The 22,932-nt window shown below is 39.8% G+C and overlaps 2 protein-coding genes across 4 annotated transcripts; one reads left to right on the top strand and one right to left on the bottom strand.

The window, feature by feature from the left end:
* Positions 1 to 318: 318 nt before the first annotated feature.
* Positions 319 to 1,540, bottom strand: LOC126803606 (xyloglucan endotransglucosylase/hydrolase protein 4-like). Its single transcript, XM_050531389.1, has 2 exons — positions 1,167 to 1,540; positions 319 to 622 (listed from the first exon to the last, which is right to left on the bottom strand). The coding sequence occupies exons 1-2, from the start codon at positions 1,538 to 1,540 to the stop codon at positions 319 to 321; spliced, it is 678 nt and encodes a 225-aa protein (XP_050387346.1).
* Positions 1,541 to 7,025: 5,485 nt separating this feature from the next.
* On the top strand, positions 7,026 to 10,734 carry LOC126801518 (serine/arginine-rich splicing factor RS41-like). Of its 3 annotated transcripts, none has more exons than XM_050528894.1 (6): positions 7,026 to 7,171; positions 7,428 to 7,561; positions 8,912 to 9,024; positions 9,348 to 9,583; positions 10,016 to 10,309; positions 10,541 to 10,734. In XM_050528894.1, the coding sequence occupies exons 2-6, from the start codon at positions 7,456 to 7,458 to the stop codon at positions 10,569 to 10,571; spliced, it is 780 nt and encodes a 259-aa protein (XP_050384851.1). In that variant the 5' UTR covers positions 7,026 to 7,171; positions 7,428 to 7,455; the 3' UTR covers positions 10,572 to 10,734. The 3 variants fall into 3 exon arrangements, with proteins under 3 accessions (XP_050384851.1, XP_050384852.1, XP_050384853.1); XM_050528895.1 differs by having other exon boundaries at positions 7,032 to 7,156; XM_050528896.1 differs by lacking the exon at positions 7,026 to 7,171 and adding an exon at positions 8,486 to 8,714 and having other exon boundaries at positions 7,426 to 7,561.
* Positions 10,735 to 22,932: the final 12,198 nt, after the last annotated feature.

Below are 22,932 nucleotides of genomic sequence, written 5' to 3' on the forward strand. Positions count from 1 at the left end.
CCGCGCGAGCTGGGAACAATGGCTTAGCTACGGTGCACCGACTAACTCAAAAATAGTATATAGTAAATAAGCAGCATAAGTTAAAATAATTTTACAAAAACACTTTCTACTGAGGTTGTGATCCAAAACAGTTGCACAAATCTAAGAGTAGAAACGGCTGCATATTACCAATTTGACAAATAAACATGACACAAACATAAGCTGAGGAGTGGATTCACATCCACAGTTCCACACCATCAACAACGTTAACAAAAAAAACACAGTTTTATTCAACTGCTTTAAACCTCAAACTCACGAACAAAACCATAAAGATCGATCTTAACCCTCCACAGCACTCTTAACAGGGACATGAATATCCTTATAAACACAAACATAAGGCGCATCGCACCCAACGTACTTCCCAGTCCACCTCCCCTTATCAATGTAGCTAGCATCCCAAACCGACGAATACAAATACATAGGCTTGTTTGGGAAACCCTCACCCTCTTTTCTTTCAACCCTCCTCACCATTCTCCCATCTATAAACCACTCGATCACATCCTTCCTCCACTTGATTACGTACTCATGAAATCCTTTGGAACAGTTGAACCCTAGGTTATTTTGGAGAGGAGAGATCCCACATCTAAGAAGTGACAAAGAAAATAAAGCTTATAAGTGGGTGGATAATAACCAATTGCACCGAGGCCTTTTGTGATTAAAATCCAACACCTGTGAGGTGGCTAAGTTGGGACAATATCGGTATAGTTGGTCCACGGGCCACGCTTGTCACTGTTTAACATGGTATCAGAGCGGGTCTCTCTCCAGTCGCGCCTCCAATCTTTCGTGGACCCGAGTTGAGTGCCACTTTGTCATGCCATCAGAGGATTTCCGATTGAATGGCCACTAAGTGTCGTTGGTTATTGGACCTTAGTTTCTTTCATCTCAGTATGTGGGATGTTAATCTGTCACGTGCAGACCTAAAAATTAGGTTGCACGTGGGGGGGGGCGTGTTGGAGAGGAGAGATCTCACATCTAAGAAGTGACAAAGAAAATAAAGCTTATAAGTGGGTGGATAATAACCAATTGCACCGAGGCATTTTGTGATTAAAACCCAACACCTGTGAGGTGGCTAAGTTGGGACAATATCGGTACAGTTGGTCCACGGGCCACGCTTGTCGCTGTTTAACAGGTTATGGATCTCTTTTTTGTTTCCAGCCCCTTCGGTGTAGTAGTTGGTCTGGACAATGGTCATGTCCTTACCAAGAAACTCGAAGTCGATCTCGTCCTGAGACTTGTCACCTTCTAGGGAGGAAAGATAAAGGTTGAAGTTGAGGCCGCTGGTGTTGCCACACGGGCACTGAATGAGGGCGTTGAAGGTGCCGAAGAGGAACCGGGTAGGGGTATGCCACCGTGCGCCGCCGCGGTGGTCAAAGGTGACTGTGATGGTGTTGGAGTCGGTGCAGTGTGTGCAGGCGTCTGGGGTGTAGTCTATATCGATTTGCTTGAGGGGCTGGGTTTTGTGGAGGGAGGGAGTCTCCGGATGGAGTGCTGGGTCTGCCATGGAAGAGAAAATGAGGGAGTTGATGAGATGAGATGCAAGAGTGATGATGGCGGTGAAGTGGTTAGAGATGCCACTGAGTTTTATAACAGGACGTGCAGAGGGCAGACGCTAGGATATACTTTGATACTCAAATCTCAAGATCAAATTGCATAGTTAGAATATTTATCAGACTTGTAACAAAGTCGTTGTTTAGGTATGGTATATTAATAGATGTAGAGCGTAGAAGTTGAATTTATTTCTTATATGAGGAGAAGAAGAAAGGCACAAAGAACATCCCCTAAAGCAATGAACCAATGACAATTCAATCAAGAAGATCTAAGAGCTGGGGACCTGGAGTGGCTATATTTGGAATCTTTTCTTACCAGCTAACGTAAGTGACAGTGTCCATAACAAAATTTGCTTCACGAAAAACATGGTTAGAAGAAATGCTCTCAATTTGTTTTTGTCAATAAGAAATTAATGTCCTGATTGAGGAGACCTCAACAACGTTGTCAATAAATTTAACTGAAATTAATTTAGAGAGCTCTTAGAAGATTAGTGTTTATTGATGAATATTACATACAATTGATGATCTATATATAGCCAGATTATACTCCTCCTCTCCACAAATCACAGAGGAAATAGTGATTTCCTCCTTCAATTACGCTCAATCGCACTCACACTCCCCCTTAAGTTGGCGCATATACATCAACCATGCCCAACTTGCTAAGTGAGTCATAAAAAGCTTTCTTAGACACTCTTTTTGTAAGAATATCGGCAAGTTGCTCTTCTGTATGAACAAAAGAAAAACTAATGATCTTCGTATCTAGCTTCTCCTTTATAAAGTGACGATCAACTTCCACATGTTTTGTACGATCATGTTGCACAGGGTTATGTGAAATATCAATAGCCGCTTTGTTGTCACAGTACAGCTGCATAGCACTCTTAGGCTTAATGCCTAAATCTTGTAGCAAATTTCTCAGCCATAACAATTCGCACACTCCCTGAGCCATACCTCTGTATTCTGCCTCAGCACTAGATCGGGCTACCACTTTTTGTTTCTTACTCCTCCATGTAACAAGATTACCCCCAACAAAGGTAAAGTACCCTGATGTGGATCTCCGATCTGTAATATTTCCAGCCCAGTCTGCATCTGTGAAGCTACAAATTTCAAGGATTTTATTGTGATTAGAGAACATTACTCCTCTCCCTGAAGCTGACTTCAAGTACCTCAAGATCCTTACAACAACATCCATGTGGTCCTCGCTGGGATTATGCATGAACTGACTTACTACACTTACTGCATACGCAACATCTGGTCTGGTATGTGATAGATAAATCAGACGTCCAACTAGCCTCTGATAACGAGGTTTGTCAGTAGGGACTTGATCTGGATACTCTGCTAACCGATGGTTCTGCTCGATAGGAGTATCAATGGGAGTGCAGTCCAACATACCTGTGTTTGTTAGTAGATCAAGGATGTACTTCCTCTGACACAGATAGATACCATCATTACCCCGGGCTACTTCAATGCCTAAGAAGTACTTTAGTGTACCTAGGTCCTTCATCTCAAACTCTGTGGCAAGCTGTTTCTGTAATCTATCCACCTCAACAGTATCATTCCCAATAACTACCATATCATCAACATATATAATTAGGGCTGTTACCTTACCTTGTTGATGTTTGAGAAATAACGTGTGGTTTGAATTACTCTGTTTGTAGCCAATCTTCCTCATGAATTGTGAGAATCTTCCAAACCAAGCACGAGGTGACTGTTTAAGACCATACAAAGACTTTCTCAATCTGCATATGGAGTTACTTGGAGAAGCGGCCACATATCCAGGCGGAAGATTCATGTATACTTCCTCCGTTAGTTCTGCATGAAGGAATGCATTCTTAACATCAAACTGCCTAAGTGGCCAGGTCAAGTTAGCAGTGACAGAAAGCAATACCCGGATAGTGTTTATCTTTGCAACAGGTGCAAATGTCTCATCATAGTCTATGCCATATGTCTGGGTGAACCCCTTCGCTACTAAGCGTGCTTTATACCGGCTTACTGACCCATCTGGATTATGCTTCACTGTAAACACCCAACGACATCCTACTGTCTTCTTGCCATATGGTGGAGGTACATGCTCCCAAGTATTGCTCTTTTGTAATGTTTCCATCTCTTCCTCCATTGCTTTCCTCCATTTTGGATCTCCCAATGCATCCTGCACTTTGTTAGGTACTGATACAGTAGATATTTGATTCACAAATGACTCATATGACTTAGATAATCTTTTGGTAGATATAAAATTCACTACCGGATACTTGGCTGTAGTCTGAAGGGTAGGTTCATATCTTTTTGTTGGTTGACCCCGAGTAGACCTATTTGGCAAAACATATTGTCTACTATTAACTCTAATAGAATGACTAACCTCAGGTGAGTGATCTTCTGTACAAGGAGAGCATTGGTCAGGTGTAGAAACAGTAATATGGGAGATATGAAGGGCAGTTGTGTTTTCATCTGCTGGTTCCTGAATCTCTGGAGTGACTATACCGCCGGAATCATCCGGTGGCGCCTGTGTAGCTGCTACATTGGTAATCTCAATTGAACCTATCACCATATCTACTGGCTTACTTGTCTCCCCCTCTCCAGGATACAGCTCTTCAAAATATGAATTCTCCCCCTGACGAGCAGTATCAGAAGGGGCAAAATAACTCATGTCCTCAAAGAAAGTAACATCCATAGTGACATAATACTGCTTGGTAGTGGATGATAGCACCGGTACCCTTTTTGATGGCCTCCATATCTAACAAACACACATTTAACTGCCCGGGCATCCAATTTAGACCGCTGATGTTTTGGAAGATGGACAAAAGCAACACAACCGAAAACACGGGCAGGAAGATTATGAAAAGATGGTAAGGAGACATGCGATGCAAGTACCTCATATGGAACTTTGCCCTGAAGGACACGAGAAGGAAGACGATTAATGAGGTGGGCGGAAGTGATGACAACATCACCCCAAAGATACTTAGGCATATGGGCACTAAAAAGAATACACCGAGCCATTTCAAGTAGATGACGATTTTTCCTTTCAGAAACGCCATTCTGCTTAGGTGTGTAAGGACACGTTGTTTGATGAACAATTCCGTGTGAGTTAAAGAACTCCTGAAAGACATGATTCACATATTCCCCCCCCCATTATCAGAATGAAGAACTCTAATTGTGGCATTATATTGTGTTTGCACAGTGCTATAGAAGGCTTGAAAAGCCGGGAAAACCTCATTTTTAGTTTTAAGAAGAACAATCCACGAAAGACGGGTGCAATCATCAATAAATGACACATAGTGCCGCATTCCTGACACAGTAGACTCTTTGGAAGGTCCCCAAACATCAGAATAAATTAATTCAAAAGGAAGAGTACTTTTATTAGATTTACTAAGGGAATAGGTAGACCGATGACTCTTGCCCAAAACACATGTTTCACAATGTAAAGAAGACTCATCCACACTAAAACACAAAGTAGGCATAGATTTTTTCATAACACTAAAAGATGGATGCCCTAAGCGACGGTGCCATAACCAAATTTCACTTAGCTTATCAGAAGTGGAGATTAAAGCGGTCCGAGATTGTGACCCTGGTTTCTCCCCCGCATATGTCTGATCCAGATGAAACAACCGGCCCCTCAGATACACCCGACCAATTAACTCTCCGGTGAGAAGATCCTGAAATATCACATACATAGGAAAAAATGTCACAGAACAGTTAGCGTCAGCGTTTAATTGGGGAACAGATATCAAATGATGAGATAAAGCAGGGACATAGAGCACATTGTGAAGCTCTATAGTGGGAGTAATGCGAACAGAACCTTTTCCTAAGACGGGGAATGCCTCACCATTAGCATCAGTAACATAGGGTACAGGTGAAGGAGACAATATGGTAAAATAAGATTTGTCATAAGTCATATGATCAGACGCACCAGAATCAATAATCCATGTATCAAAGCCAACAAATTGAGAAATATTTAAAGTCATACCAATTTTACCATGACCAGCGATGGATGCGGTAGGGGTGAACATTATTTGACAAATCAGAAGTTATACAGCAGAAGCACCAAAAAATGGATATGAACCTGCCTTGGGTGTACGTGCACTGTCAGTGAACCTGCACTGACAAACAAGACAACAAATCTGGACCGGTAGGGTCGGGCAGAAGATGGACCGGGTCGGGTCGAAGATGGACCGGGTCGGATCGAGTGAAGCTGGGCTAGGCCGGACACTGGGCTGGGCCGGGTGTTGAATGTTGGGCTCAAAAATCCGGGTCGGGTCTTGGAAGGGAGCTCCACCGAGAGGAGGTATTAGAGTCGGGTCGGTCTTGGAATCGGAAGCTCTACCGAGAGTGGCGACGCGGAATGAAGACGGCGGTGAGGTCTGCGGCCGGTGAGGTCTAGTCACTGAAGACGGCGGCCGGTGAGGTCTGCGCCGGAGAAACTTGTTGGACGAGAACTCGCTGCCGGAAGGGAAGGAACTCGCTGCCGGAAGGGCCGGGAAGGAGAAGAAGACAAGCTCGCTGCCGGAAGGGAAGGAGCTCGCTGCCGGAAGGAAAGAGCTCGCTGGACGGTGGCCGGCGAGGTCTCTGCTGCTCCGGTCGAGCTCGGCTTCGGCGGAGGACCCGTCTGCTCGAAAAGAAACACAGAAAAAAAGACAGAGCCGATTTTTGCTCTGATACCAAGAAGATTAGTGTTTATTGATGAATATTACATATAATTGATGATCTATATATAGCCAGATTATACCCCTCCTCTCCACAAATCACGGAGGAAATCATGCAGTGATTTCCTCATTCAATTACGCTCAATCGCACTCACACTCTCTTCCACACGAACTCGACTAAACTTAAATTAGAAAACAAACCAAAGGCCGTCGTTAATCAAACTCATCAAATCATGTACTACACTCAACATCAAAATAATCAATCAAATTTTTGTTAGACTTATCTTTGTAACTCGGTTCTCTTTTCTTGTACATGTTTACAACTAATCTAAAAGTTCAAATATGCTAAAAAGACCGTTACTGAACAGGTTTCTGAACACATTTTTTTTAAAAAGAAGTTTTAAAAATGAAAATAAAAAATGTAAAAGTGAAAACATCAAATTGAAGATTTCACTTCTTTGTAAAAGTTGAAAATATTTTCAATTTTTTTCTATGTTTTGAGAAATATTCTAATGAACAAGATTTCATTCTATTTTCATTTTTTAAATGAAAATACAGGTATGAAACGTTATTGAATGCCACCTTAATTAATACTCAATTTAATTTATAAAAAAATACAGGTGTCAATCTCAACAGTAGATTTTTACTGTTAACAGTCGTTAAATTAACCCAACTGGACAATACTTGCAAAAAATGTTTTTGATACTCAGTCTGAATTTACTTTCTGAGACCAAAATATCTAGATATAATGACGTCATAAACAAGTGGGCGTAAAGTTCCAAAATTAGGGTTTACTTTAGAGAACTCACAAGGCGCCGTATGATGTACTTTCTTCAGTTAGAACTCAAGCAGACGAGTATTCGAGGACTTCGAGTTTGTCTTTGGAGCTTTCAAAGCATTTCAACAGCTCAACTAGGATTCCTCTCAGCTCTCCCTGTAAGTACTCCAAAGGTAGTAAAGCTCAGATCTTTAATTTCTCTAACTTGAAGCTACTACCTGTTGTCAATAAAGAACCAACCTTTCAGTTTAATTTGCTTCATGATAATTGTGATCCTTAATCAGATTCAGTTTTTATGCAATTGAGCTTCATAATTTCTTAACCAGATCACTGCTAAAGTAAGACTTACTTTATTTTGGTACATATGGGATTATAGAGCTCACCTGAGTTCTTGTGTTTACTTAATTATGTTGGTTTTCAATCTGGCAGGGCGTAAAAATATTGGAGCTTGAAGAAAATGAAGCCTATATTCTGTGGCAACTTGGATTTTGATGCAAGGCAATCGGATGTGGAGCGCCTCTTCAACAAGTATGGGAAGGTCGATAGGGTGGATGTGAAATCTGGTAAACTACTGTTGTTATTCAAGATTTTAGTTTTTGCTATTACTACCTGGAATTGGTGTATAGAAAAGGCTAGTTTATTGACAGCTGTGTGTTGGCTTGTTCGTTTACATTTGTTTTTTCTGTTTGAGTTTGTTGGGTGTGCATTGTTTGGAAATTTTCTGTATGCGCTGAATCCACTGATATCTCTGAAGTGCAAGAGACTGAATTATCCTGCTTGGGTGTGTTCTGTACGGAGTAATGTGGATTGATGTATGAGCACCATAATTATCCTTATGAGATAAATGATAGGGGTAAGTTTGATGGGTATAGTGGTATAATAATATGTGACAGATGATTCTACTGCCACAGAGTAATTTAGTAGGGACTTTTCTCCTCCTACAGAATTGACGACGTTAACAATTATTATATTCTGCTATGTGGCCGATATTTAATCAGAGTATATTTCTGAATGATATGCGGCAAGGTGGGGTTACTGGATACGAGTCTAGGAAAGAACATCTCTGGTTTATAACCAGTGAAAAATGATGCATTTATGATATACCTCTTTGATCATTATTGTATATCAGCAAATGCATGGTCTAGTTGTGTTTCATAACCTTTTTATCATTTTCTTCTCAAGATATTGGCGATTAAAAGTACCCCTATTTCTGTTAATGGAAAAGTATAGTGACAGGTATGTGCGATGAAGTGATATCCATGTCCTGTGGATCTCCTTCATATTAATGGACTTGCACTCTTTCATCAGGATATTGGATATATAATATTAAAGGCATATTTCCTAACGAAAGAATTTAGCTGTTATTCAAAAGGGTCAATGTATCATTCCTTGAATCATTATTTGAATGGTGTACACGGTATTTTCAGAGAAGCAGGTAACTTACTATTGAAGTGTAAACGCCGTACTCAACACTTTCTTTGGCGCAGGATTACTTGGAATGTCCATGCTCTTGGATGGATCTGCTTGTCTGCATTTCTTTTGTAGCATGTGCCACGGTTCAGTTTATTTTTCGAGAAGTTAATATGATCAGTCCTAGCCCTGCCATCCTACTTTCCCTCAGACCATTGCTTTTTCTTTCCCCATGACTTTTCCTCCGTGTTCAATTACCGACATGTTCAATCATATATTCCATGATGATATCGCATCCAATGGCAGGTTTTGTGTTACTTCCTAACAGATGTTTTCGTATGTACATATTTTATTAGTTTTGAGAAGTCGAAATTTCTTCACGTTTTAGACTTAACTGAATAATTGCATAGAATAATTTGATTTGTTAAGTTAATTGCAGTTGCTTTGTTTACATAGCATGTTGGTTTTAATAGGGTGGTTTCTATCTGAATTGGTGTAAATAGGATTTGCCTTTGTCTATATGGATGATGAGCGAGATGCTGAGTATGCGATCCGCAAGCTTGACAGGACAGAATTTGGTAGGAAGGGACGCTGTCTTCGTATCGAGTGGACCAAGGTAATGTTCGTGGTCTTTTACACAGTTGTTAATTACTTTATGATGTGTTCAGTAGCATGCCAAACCCATATTAAGAATTACCAGATGCAAGTGTTATGCTTTACTTGTTTGTGAAAATTCACCTCATTTGTATATTATTACGATTGTTTTGGTCAAAGCATCACAAAAGGATGCACATGTTTCCATCTCTTTCGTGTTTCTACTTGTGTCGAATTATATAATTTTTGTATTGCACATTCAATAACATGATAACGATGTTTCAGACACTTACATTATTTTATCTCTATTTTGCACTAACCTATCTGTCTATATTCTGGTTGTAGCATGAACGTGGGAGTAGGAGAACTGATGATTCAAAAAAACCTCCAGCGAACACGAAGCCCTCGAAAACCCTGTTTGTTATCAACTTTGATCCTATTCATACCAGGACAAGGGATCTTGAGAAGCACTTTGATCTATATGGGAAAATAATGAACATAAGGATTAGAAGGAATTTCGCATTCATTCAATATGAATTGCAGGAGGATGCTACCAAGGCATTGGATGCAACAAATTCAAGGTTCTATTTTCTTGACAAGATCTGCTTCGTCGTTTGCTTAAGTTATGAATTCAGAGATCTTTGCCTTTGGAAACTCCCTGCTGCTTGTTTGAATTTTCTTCATAAGAGTTTTAGAGTATATGATTCAGTTTCAAGTTTTTTTGGGTACTTATGAGGTAAATTTATGTGCTTTTTTTGGGTTATATCCAAACATTTCGTTTCTATCAAAGCGCCAAAAGGTCTTATTGATTTGTTCACATGCTCTATGTTTTCACCCGTTTGAAATTGAATTTTGAAGAAGGGGCAACTTGCAGTGCATGTATTAGACAATTATCAATGACTTTATTCATTTTTTTCTTTATTTATTATTTGAACACCACTTTGTTGAAAGTTATCCCATTTATTTGTGATATGTTTTTTTATATTAACCATAGTTTGTCGCCCGGTTCACAGCAAGTTCATGGATCGGATTATATCAGTAGAATATGCTGTTCGTGATGACGATGATAAAAGAAATGGCCACAGTCCTGATAGAAGGGGCCGTGATACATCTCCTGAGAGGAGAAGAAACAACGATCGTGGGAGATCTCCAAGTCCATACCGCAGGGATAGGGGTAGTCCGGATTATGGCCATGGTTCCCGTCAGAGTTCTAGAGCTGAACCAAGAAGTCCCGAGTATGAAAGAGCTCCAAGAAGGAGCCCTGATTATGAGCGAGCTGCAAGCCCGGTCAATGATAGATATGACAGGTTTGACACAGACCTGAACTCTTTTTATTTTGTGGAGGGGGTTAGGTTGTGGAAGAATGCTTTGTAACATTAGGGGAAGAAAAAATAATGAATTAAGTTTGAGCTCCTGGATCCCATCATGTTGCAATCTATTTATCCAGGATGTACATTTGCTTTGTTATTGTTGTATTTTTACGTCAAAATAATCATCTGTGCCTCTGTTTTGAATATACTTTTGTTGTTATTATGCAGCCGTTCGCCCCCAGCGCGGGAAAGATCTTGATCCTGAGAACCAGCAGCAGTTAGCTGAGCTGGTCTTCTCTCATTTGTACTTCTGTTGTGGGAAATGACTCATCTGTTGTAGTTGACATTGTTAAGTTTGATTATTCCCCTTATTGTCTATGTATTCAGATACATGGTGAATTTGAACATCAGCGTGCTTAGTGCTTTTTGTCTTTGGGGTCTGAAACTATATTGAAGTGGTAAATTCAAAGTTTATTAAGTTGCCAATGATATGGTTTATGGAGCCTTCTGTTTTGTTTATACTCCATTCATTTGTTAGGAGTTTAAATTCTCAGAGAACCTAGTTTGGTGTGAATATCAGTGATTAAGAAATTAGTAGTCTGTTTTCTTTCTTGGAAGGCTCTTTTTTTAATGGCACTGTCAAAGAAGTCTCTTTTAAAGATTTTTCTGAGATAGAATGAGCTCCTTTGGCACTTTGGCACTGGGGATCCTTGGGGTTTCCTTCTAATATTTGTATTGAAGTTCACCCTGGAATTAGTGTTAGATGGATTCAAAGTCTTTGAAGTTTGAACTTCCACCATTTGCGGTTTTATAATAGAAGTATGTTAGTTGTTAGTACTTCATTTTATGCTACCAACTAGGAACTGGCAGACATGTTTCGACATGCTTGAAGCTACCAAGATCCAGCCTGAAACCAACAACACTCGTTGCATATTTTGGTACTATATGCCAATCAGGAAAAGTAAAAACCAGTTAAACAAACGGCAGACCTGAAGTTACAGTATTAATATATTAAAAAAATTTCTTGTTTGTTACAGTTGAGTGTTGACATTAGATTTTGGTAGGCGAGGCCATAGTTTGGGAAAAGATTTTCTTAGCTTCATTTGGATTCCTTTCAAACTTAAAGGAAGACCGATATGATCACTAGTATTATGAGCACTAAACGGTATTGGAGCACCATGATAGTGGAGCACCAAGAGGAGTGAAGCAATCTTTATACATGTATATATAGAGATGATTGTTGTATGTAATTTGAGCAAGACAGTGTAATATAAGTTCATTTGGTATCAGAGCATCTTGCTCTGTTTTTCTGGGAATTTTTTCCTTCTTTCCTTCTCCGGCAGCTAGCTCGGAGCTTCTGTTTTTTCAGCTCCTCAAGGTGTGGGGCACTGTCACGACTGAAAAATCATCCACCGGAGCTGACGACCTCCTTGAGATCCACGTCCAGGGTGATACACAAGGACTTGGCCAAGAAGACGGACCTCCTTTCCCAGCTCGGAACTTACCCGGGCCGTGACATACCCGACCCGGCAAGCTTCTCCTCCACCTATACCCGGAATCGCGACACCACGTTCCGGCGGACTCGCTACCCCCTCGCCAGACTCCGCTGCACCTCGCCGCCGTCGATCCACTGCTTGATTCACCCGGTGAACAGTACCTTCAAGCTCTCCTCGCCGATCCGGTACTCTCGTCCGTCAGGTTTCGCCTCCCAGAGCTAGACGATCGCCTCAAGCACGTCGCACCACTGCGAGTAGAACAGCGATGCCGCAAGCTCCCACGCTCCGCCGCTGAAAATCGTCGTCTCCGAAACTGCATTTTTTTGACCCACATCCGACCCGGCCTGCATCTAACCCAGCCCGCATCCGACCCGGATCAGACCCGACCCGGATCAGACCCGGCCTGCATCCGACCCGGCCCGGTTCCGACCCAGCCCAGAATTGGTTGTCTTGTGTCAGTGTAGGTTCACTGACAGTGTACGTGCACCCAAGACAGATTTATATCCTTTTTTTTGGGTACTTCCGCTGTATAATTCCTGATTTTTTGAATTCCTTTCTTTCAATGGGTTCTGGAGACGAAGCTGATGTTCCGAAATTTGAAGTATCTGTCAAGAGTTCTGACAGTGGGTCCTTTGGGGGTACTAAACTTAATGGAACTAATTTCCGTAAATGGAAGAGACTTATGGCGACTCATCTTCGAGGTATACACAAGATGAGGCATGTAACCGGAGCCACTCCTGCTCCTAGCAAAGATGATATTATTGCCTACACTAAGTGGGACGATGATGATGGTCTTGTGATGTCCGTCTTGTGGAAAGCTATGAATGACGAGATAATTGATCTGGTGGAGGCATGTGACACTGCGCAAGCAATATGGCTGACACTTGAAGGCTTATATACTAATGACTCTGATTTCATACAGGTTCATGAGTTAATGTGCACCGCCTTGGCGATGCAACAGGATGGGCAACCGGTGGCGCAATATTTCACCAAACTAAGAAATATTTGGGCTGAGATTGATATGAAACGTCCTTGCCTGATCAAACATCAGGAGGATATTGCTTGGTACCAACGTGAGAAGGAGCTTGAGCGAGTTCACCATTTCCTGAAAGGTCTTGATACTAAACATAACAGTGCGAAAGGGGAATTGCTCCGTCAAACCGAACCTCCTAGCTTAATTACAGCTTTCACATATATCCGTAAGGATGAATCTCACCAGGAAAGCCTTCATCAGGCACAAGTTGAAGTTTCCAGCCTTACTATCCGTGCTAGATCTTCCGCACCACCTCTTCAGCAGGCCACTTCATCTCCACTTCAACGAGGACCACCACCAGGTTTCGGGAATCAGCCACGCCCTCCTTGTTCTTATTGTCATGATACTAACCATGCTCGCGCAACCTGTTGGAAGCTGTATCCACATCTTCGGCCTAAGAGGCCCCATCATCATCCCAAGGCGAAAACAACTATTCAACTAGTCCAGGAACCCGATATCTATGGTGTGGTTGGACACGATCATCATACCGCAGGCGGAGCAAACCCTACTGCCTCCATTGCTGGTCGTAGAAAAATTGGTATGGCTTTAAATATTTCTCACTTAATTAGTTTTGATACTTGGATTATTGATTCGGGTGCGTCTGATCATATGACTTATGACAAATCTTATTTTACCGTATTGTCTCCTCCACCAGTACCCTATGTTACTAATGCTAATGGTGAGACATTTCCCGTATTAGGAAAAGGGTCGGTTCGTATTACTCCCACAATAGAGCTTCAAAATGTGCTATATGTTCCTGCCTTATCTCATCATTTGATCTCTGTTCCCCAATTAAACGCTGACGCTAAGTGCTTTGTGACATTTTTTCCTATGTATGTGATTTTTCAAGATCTTCTCACCGGAGAGTTAATTGGTCGGGGGTATCTGAGGGGCCGGTTGTTTCATCTGGATCAGACATATGCGGGGGCGAAACCAGGGGCACCATCTCGTTCCGCTTTAATCTCCACTTCTGACAAGTTAAGTGAAGTTTGGTTATGGCATCGTCGCTTAGGGCATCCCTCTTTTAGTGTTATGAAATCATCTATGCCTACTTTGTTTCTTAGTGTGGATGAGTCCCTTTTACATTGTGAGACATGTGTTTTGGGTAAGAGTCATCGATCTACTTATTCCCGTAGTACTTCTAATAAACATCTTCTTCCTTTCGAATTAATTCATTCTCATGTTTGGGGACCCTCCCAAGAATCTACTGTGTCCGGGATGCGATATTATGTGTCATTTATTGATGATTGCACCCGTCTTTCATGGATTGTTCTCCTCAAAACAAAAAATGAAGTTTTTCCCGCTTTCCAAACTTTCTATGCCACTGTTAAAACACAATATAATGCCACAGTTTGAATTCTTCGTTCTGATAATGGGGGGGGGGGGGAATATGTGAATCATGTTTTTTGGGAGTTCCTTAACACACATGGGATTGTTCATCAAACAGCGTGTCCTTATACCCCTGAGCAGAATGGAGTTTCTGAAAGGAAAAATCGTCATTTACTTGACATGACTCGGTGTATTCTTTTTAGTGCCCATATGCCCAAATACCTTTGGGGTGATGCTGTCCTCACTTATGCCCACCTCATTAATCGTCTTCCCTCTCGTGTTCTTCAGGGAAAAGTTCCAAATGAGGTACTTGCATCTCATATCTCCTTACCTTCTTTTCATAATCTTCCTGCCCGTGTTTTCGGTTGTGTTATTTTTGTCCATCTTCCCAAACATCAGAGATCTAAGTTAGATGCTCGGGCCGTTAAATGTGTGTTTGTTGGGTGTGGAGGACATCAGAAAGGGTACCGGTGCTATCATCCACCTACCAAGAAGTACTATGTCACTATGGATGTCACTTTCTTTGAGGATATGAGTTATTTTCCCTCTTCCGATACTACTCTTCAGGGGGAGAATCCATACTTCGAAGAGCTGTATCATGGAGATGGGGAGACAAATAAGCCAGTAGATATGATGACCAGACCAATTGAGATTACCGATATGTCCGTTATACAAGCACCACCGAGTGATTCCGATATAGTCACTCCAGCGATTCAAGCACCAGAAGATGACAACACAACTGCCCCTCATACTACTGACCAAAACTCTCCTGGTACGGAAGATCACTCATACAAGGTTAGTCATTCTATTGGGACTAATACTAGTGATGCTAATAGTAGACAATATGTCTTGCCAAATAGGTCTACTCGGGGTTAGCCAACAAAAAAATATGAACCTACCATTCAGGCGAAAGCTAAGTATCCTGTGGCAAACTTTATGTCTACCAAAAGATTGTCTAAGTCATATGAATCATTTGTGAATCAAATATCTACTGTATCAGTACCTAACATAGTGCAGGATGCATTGAGAGATCCAAAATGGAGAAAAGCAATGGAGGAAGAGATGGAAGCATTACAAAAGAACAATACTTGGGAGCTTGTATCACCACCACATGGCAAGAAGACTGTGGGATATCGTTGGGTGTTTACAGTAAAGCATAATCCAGATGGGTCAGTGAGCCGGTATAAAGCACGCCTAGTAGCAAAAGGGTTCACCCAGACATATGGCATAGACTATGATGAGACATTTGCACCTGTTGCAAAGATGAACACTATTTGGGTATTGCTCTCTTGTGCTGCTAACTTAAACTGGCCACTCAGACAGTTTGATGTTAAAAATGCGTTCCTTCTAGAGAACTTACAGAAGAAGTGTCTTCCGCCGGGATATGCGGCCGCTTCTCCAAGTAACTATGTATGCAGATTGAGAAAAATCTTTGTATCGTCTTAAATAGTCACCTCGTGCCTGATTTGGAAGATTCTCACAATTCATGAGGAGAATTGGCTACATACAGAGTAATTCAGACCACACACTATTTCTCAGACATCAGCAAGGGAAGGTAACAACCCTAATTATATATGTTGATGATATGGTAGTTACTGGAAATGATACTGTTGAGGTGGATAGATTACAGAAACAGCTAGCCACAGAATTTGAGATGAAAGACTTAGGTACACTCAAGTACTTCTTGGGCATTGAGATAGCCCGGGGAAGTGATGGTATTTATCTGTGTCAGAGGAAGTACATCCTTGATCTACTAACAGAGACCGGTATGCTGGATTGCACTCCCATTGATACTCCTATTGAGCAAAACCATCGGTTAGCAGAGTATCCAGATCAAGTACCGACTGAAAAAACTCGGTACCAGAGGCTAGTTGGACGCCTGATTTATTTATCACATACCAGACCAGATGTTACATATGCAGTAAGTGTAGTGAGTCAGTTCATGCATAATCCCAGCGTGGACCACATGGATGTTGTTGTAAGGATTTTGAGGTACTTGAAGTCAGCCCCAGGAAGAGGAGTAATGTTTTCTAAACACAAAAATATCTTTGAGGTTTGTGGCTTCACAGATGCAGACTGGGCTGGAAATATTACAGATCGGAGATCCACATCAGGGTACTTTACCTTTGTTGGGGGTAACCTTGTTACATGGAAGAGTAAGAAACAAAAGGTGGTAGCTCGATCTAGTGCTGAAGCAGAGTACAGAGGTATGGCTCATGGGGTATGTGAATTGTTATGGCTTAGAAACTTGCTACAAGATTTGGGTATTAAGCCTAAATGTGCAATGCAGCTGTACTGTGACAACAAAACAGCTATTGATATTTCACAGAATCCTGTGCAACATGATCGTACAAAACATGTGGAGGTTGATCGTCACTTTATAAAGGAAAAACTAGATGCGAAGATTATTAGTTTTCCTTTTATTCCTACAGAAGAACAACTTGCCGATATGCTCACAAAAGGAATATCTAAAAAAAATTTTTATGACTCACTTGGCAAGTTGGGCATGGTTGATATGTATGCGCCAACTTGAGGGGGAGTATGAGCACTAACGGTATTGGAGCACCATGATAGTGGAGCACCAAGAGGAGTGAAGCAATCTTTATACATGTATATATAGAGATGATTGTTGTATGTAATTTGAGCAAGACAGTGTAATATAAGTTCATTAGTATTACATCTTTTATTGCCTGGTTTGTTTGGGAAAAGATTTCTCTTAGCTTCATTAGGAGTCCTTCTGGATTTATTGGAAGACTGATTAACTAGTCCAGAATCCTTATATTTAGAGGCTCTGACCATAGCTATTCTTCACAAATTATTCTCCAACAATTTGCTCTAACTAGTAGAGATTATTGATTAAGCAACCGGAGCTTCTCAATATGTCACAAGAAGGCAACAACTGGTGGTCGACGACGGAAGATAAGGATATTTCAACCCCAAAGTCCAAGGGATACTCAACATATGAAGTACGTACGTGCCCACCGCCACCACAAAAGAACCAGCAACCTCCTTATACGTATGACTTCTGTTCGAGTTAATTTGAGTCGAACTTTCGAGGAGGAGTATATGAGAAACATGAGAGGGAACTAGTTTTGAGTTATGCTAGTGGTATATATTTTATCGTCTTATGTGGCTGAGTAGATGAAAACTACAGTAATGATGTGGGTTTCGTTATTTTAAGTGATATATGAATAAAACTTTAAATTGATTGAGTAATATTAGTTTGCTATTGGTCTTTATCAGCAACTATGCTAGTAACTGTTGTTCTTATCAAGTACACTATATGGTAATATGAAATTTCAATTATACTTTTCTTGCGTTTTAATTTTTAATTTAGTTCTATATACCTATATGCCTATAGACGACCAATATTGTCTTTACAACTATGTAAGAAAGTCTATTTTAACTTGAAACATAATCTCATGAGCAGTTTACCAAAGAAAGATTGGTCCAACAGCTTGATTCAAGACTTTCTTTATACAGAGGTTAGATTTTATTTACAACATTGAAACGAGAAATCAAAGGCACTAAATTTATACTCTAGCGATAATGGAAATATATATAGAAGAGAATTTTCAGGTGTGGACGTTTGTACCTTACATAAGGTACGGATTCGCTGATTCCGGTGATGGTAGGCTGCAACGGCGGGGCAGACACGACAGTCGCACTTCCCACCTCTCGGCGGTCTCGTCTGTGCCGGTCGGAACTTCATTGGCGACCCACGGCGGTCGGAATTGCGAAATCGCCCGAATCTGTCCAGAAACTTGATTTTTCCAGATTCCGGCCACCGTGGGTCGTCGATAGAGCTCCGGCCGGCACAGACGAGATCGCCAGGAGGTGGGTAGAGCGGCAGTACTGTTCCGCCGCGCTATTGCAGTCTGTCATCGCCGGATTCGGCGAATACGCACGGTGCGGACGTCCGCACCTGAAATGACATATATATATATATATTTGTAACCATGTGTTGTAGCTTGTTAAAGCTCATAGGATTCATTTGTAACCTTGTTCTTGTAGCTCATGGAATTTTAAATGGAAGGGAGAAAAGTAGTGAGTGTTGTTAGGGAAAAGGACGAGAGAGAGGATGAAAAAGACAACGACATAAGGTTAAACAAAGGGCAGAGGCAGCCGACAATCGACACAGGCAACAGCGTCACGTCCAGGCCACGCAAACGCTCTTCTTTCTTTTCATCGTTCCCCAAATTCTGGGTTCTTTCTTTGTTTCTTACGCAGGCAATTTGAAAGCTCCATGGCAGCTCCGACTTGCCACTTTCAAGACAAAGACAACGGAATATGAAAGTCAAGTAGGCATCAATTAGAGTAATATTCCAGTTTACAGCAGAGAAAAATATTCGGTTTTGGTTAGAGAGAGAGAGAGAGATCTTACTCTTTTAGTCATTTTACTGGCTAAAGTGTAAATTTCACAGTGAGACGATATGTAGCTATTGATGAGGAACACAATTGCCAAACAATAAAGTTCGAATTAAAATGGCAAGTAGCAAATTCACCAATCACGTAACTCTGCCAAATATTGCAACCTTTCGTCATAAACCCAAATTGATAAAATTAGAGATAGACCCAAATCACCTAATATTGAAAGCGTTATTTGAAGTTAAACCCACACCTATTTTTTTTTTCCTTCTACACTTCAATTTTTTTTCTACAAGTCTATTTTGCCTTTTATTATTATTTTGATTTCCTTAATCTTAACATCTCTTTAAAATATTTCATTCAACATGTCTAATTCAATCAATTCATTGATTTCTCATTATTTAAATTGCTGAAAAATTATTATTTCACATTTTCTTTGAGAAAAACTTTTAAATATAGCTAGTATCAAATTTTCATAATAGAAACTAGTGGTGGGCACGGGACGGGACGGGGCTCATCCCACGTCCCATCCCACTCTTTTGAATCGGGACGGGATCGGGACGGGACAATGGTTTTTAAGAATGCATCCCACTCGGGATTAATCCCGGTTGGAACGGGACGGGATCGGAACGGGACGGGACAAATCCCACCTTCATATGAAATTTAATAAAAACCTATATTTTTAATTTTTCATTAACAAAGTAACATTTAATAATGAAATTGTAACAAAAAAAATACATATTATGTTCAAAATATTATAATTTACCATTACTATTTGAGTTGATATAATTTTGGAGTTATTAAGAACATAAATTAGTTTCATTTTAATACAAATATATAAGAATTATTAAGTTTTTATTAAAGGTGGGACGGGACGGGACGAAGCGGGATAAAAATTATTCGTCCCACGTCCCGTCCCACTATTATGAAACGGGACGGGATCGGGACGGGACAGACGTTTTTAGACCTCCGTCCCGTCCTGTCCCTATGAATTTCGGGACGGGATCGGGATTTCCGTTTTTTATGCCCACCCCTAATAGAAACACTACTCCACCTTTTGTAGATTATGAGAGAGAATTCCAAGCTTGTTGTATACATGTTTCATTCATTTGTTTCAATTTCTTAAATCTACTAATAAGCTATATTTTCAAATCTTTTGAAGAAAAAACACTATTAGTGTGCATTCGTTAAAACAAATAAAAAATGAGTTAATGACGTTTATGGTCAACGGATGTAACAGATCAATCACCCTTATGTAGCCTTAATTACTATTGTAATTACCATTTACTTCTATTGTAATCTTGACCCATATATAAAGGGGATTATCAATGAGATGAGTAGAACCAATTCCATTTTCCCTATAACACGTTATCAACACGTTGCTTTGATTTTGAGTTTTCAGGCAAAGAGAAGAAAAAGAGAGGTCTAAACCCCCCTAGAAAAATTACACTTAAAAAAATGTGCAGAAGAAGGCAAAAAAGGCAGAACTAGTTTTTTGTCTAAGGGCACCCAGAAATTCGAACTGGAAACCCATCCTCTCCGACTTGCAATTTCACCGGCGACGCTGCAACACTGACGTCACCAAGCGGCCATGGTCGTCCAACCCAGAACAACGGCAAATCTAGCGACGAAGGCCTAGCAATGCACGACAAGCCTCCACGTCTGCGGCGTCTAGACCGACAATCCCAGATCCGGACATCTGTTGCAACAAACCCCCGATCGGCGACGACACGACCTAGATCGGCAACCCAATCCTCTCCACCGACGCTTCACATTCCTGATCGGCGTGCTACAACGACGTCACCCCTCAATCGAAAACTAGCCTTTACGTCTTTTTCGACCGACCCACGATTGACGTCTACGGATCCGGCGACCCCAGCCTTCTCCGCCATCGCCTTTATTCACTGCAGATCACCGATGTGGCTTCATTTCGATCAGATTGGTTCCGATGTCTCTTCCGGCGCGCCGACGACGTCTTGTACAGATTTGCAATAGTAGACCTCGACCTACCACTCCCAACCTGGATCCGCTGTGCCCGACCCATGAAAATAGATTTTTCCCATGGTAAAATGAAATTTACCTATTCTGGTAAAAGAAAATTAGAAGTAATTCCCGAAATTACCGGATAATTAATCTTAGTTTACTATTTATAATTTACTATTTTACAGTAATATAAACTTTTTATGGTTAAGTAAATTCAATTTATAATGATTAAAAGTGACTAATCATATAAATATTGTTGTTTCTGTATGTGATTTATTAATAACGTGACGAGCGACATGGAATCATGAGATCAAGAATCGCTTAATATGCAGTTTATTTGATAAACTAACAAGTAAGATCTAAATTAGTATTGCCATTTTTATTAACTTTCATTCATATAAATGAAATTATATATGTTATGGGAGCAAAGTAATCTCTAAATATTATTCATGTTATATTCTATACTTTTTATCATAATTTAATTACTTAGCATGTCATTAAATCGTGATGCTATGATTTAAATTTTTAAGCATTATATATTTATACATGGTTATTGGCATGTATCATGAATACGATAATTGCCTAAGTTTTGTAAATTACTTAACCATGTTAAATGATATGCTTTATTTGTTGCATATGCTATGTTTATATAATTTTTATAATTATGTTATTTAGCATATTATATGAGCATTGCCATATAACGAAATTTCATGATAATTTTATAATTCAAAAACAAAGAGAGGACAAACATATTCTTGTGATAAAGAATTTTCATGAAGCATCGAAAAATACGACCATTACAATTCTTAGTCTTGCAATCCGTTTTGTATTTCTTAGAAATTAATTAAATTATATATTTTTACTGTGAAAAAAGCAACTTCATAAAGCTCAAAAGTGGTAATAATGTATCTTCGTATGTTTAATTTTCGTGTAAGTCTATTTAGAATTTTAGACTGTGAAACTAATAAGTCTCGCACTCTATCTACAGCTGGTCAAACCAACACAACATATATTTTACTCTAAAGAATTTGAGTACCAACCCCCTCTATGCAAACATGTTTTTCTGCACGTAACTTGGAATCATACTTAAAATCTTGAATGACAAATAAATGTCTCTCAGAAAAAAAAATTTCTCAGAACGAACTATGGATAATAAAGAAGTAATAACCCTAAAGCAAAGGGCAAATATTATGAACATGTAGGTTCATACAAAATGATCAATGACAATTGATAACAATGTAACGTTTGAAATATGCATAGGGGATATGACATGTGCAATATGAAACGTCCTCTTACAAAAAAAAATAGAATAATGAGAGTACGGCGATTTGAAAAAGTATATTCAATATCAAATTACAAGGAGAAAGCTCCTCAATTTTAAGAGCGACACAAATCTAGGTCAATTCAAAATGTTTCAGACTTCGATTATAGTCTGCCACTAATTTTTCAAGATATAATTGTAATGGCTATTATATATGCCTAAAATTTTATTAAAGTTCGGTATTGAAGTACCTTTGAATTGGACAAGACCTTGATGAAATTGTTGACATACAACCAAGGTTATGAATTTTTCTCCATGAATTGAGAATATTTGAATATTAATCGAGATATACGTGGTTTGATTTTTAATATTTTGACTTTGCGAAGTACCGCATAAAGTAAAGCAACTTCACAAAATATTAGTATAACATGAATAACTGAATGCAAAGAAATGCACCATGCGATCCCCAGAGTAGTAGTACTGAATAATAATAATACTATATGCGTGGATATAAATAATAATATCAATAATGATCGCTAATGTATAATCCTTTGGGATTCAAAATGTACATGCATTATGAGATGGAGATATCATTTTACGATTCTATCAAATTACTTTAAAGAATTTGGGTTATATTCCATTTTCATGTCTTAACTATATACTTCATTGACACTTTATGTAACAAGAGCCAACAAGAGACAATCCCTCATACGTTTTAAATATTTATGTCGACGACTTTCCATGTGAAAAGAATAAGTGAGATTACAGTTTACTTCATTTGCACTATCTCTAATGACTGCAAATGTAACCGAGTATTAGAGAAGTTCATAAGTCAATTTCGCAAGTATATACGAAATTGCTTAATGAATCCAACAACGTCAAAAGAAATTAACCTTCAGGATTTTGACATATTTGGGCTTTGACACGATTTACTGGGATACTCAAGTCGTGTTATATGTGTCAGTATATTAAAAGAGTTACACCAGGACAATTATATTTTTTTGATAAAATAGAAGCAAGAACTAAGGAAACAAAGTACTGTAATAATCCTTAAATTTATTTTTATGGTGGAATTGAAGATGCAATTTCATCCCCAGATTTCGTAGCTCCCCTGAGATGGAACAATGAAATGTTTGATGCATAAGTATAT

Source organism: Argentina anserina, chromosome 7 (assembly GCF_933775445.1).
Source record: "Argentina anserina chromosome 7, drPotAnse1.1, whole genome shotgun sequence".
Classification (NCBI taxonomy): Eukaryota; Viridiplantae; Streptophyta; class Magnoliopsida; order Rosales; family Rosaceae; genus Argentina; species Argentina anserina.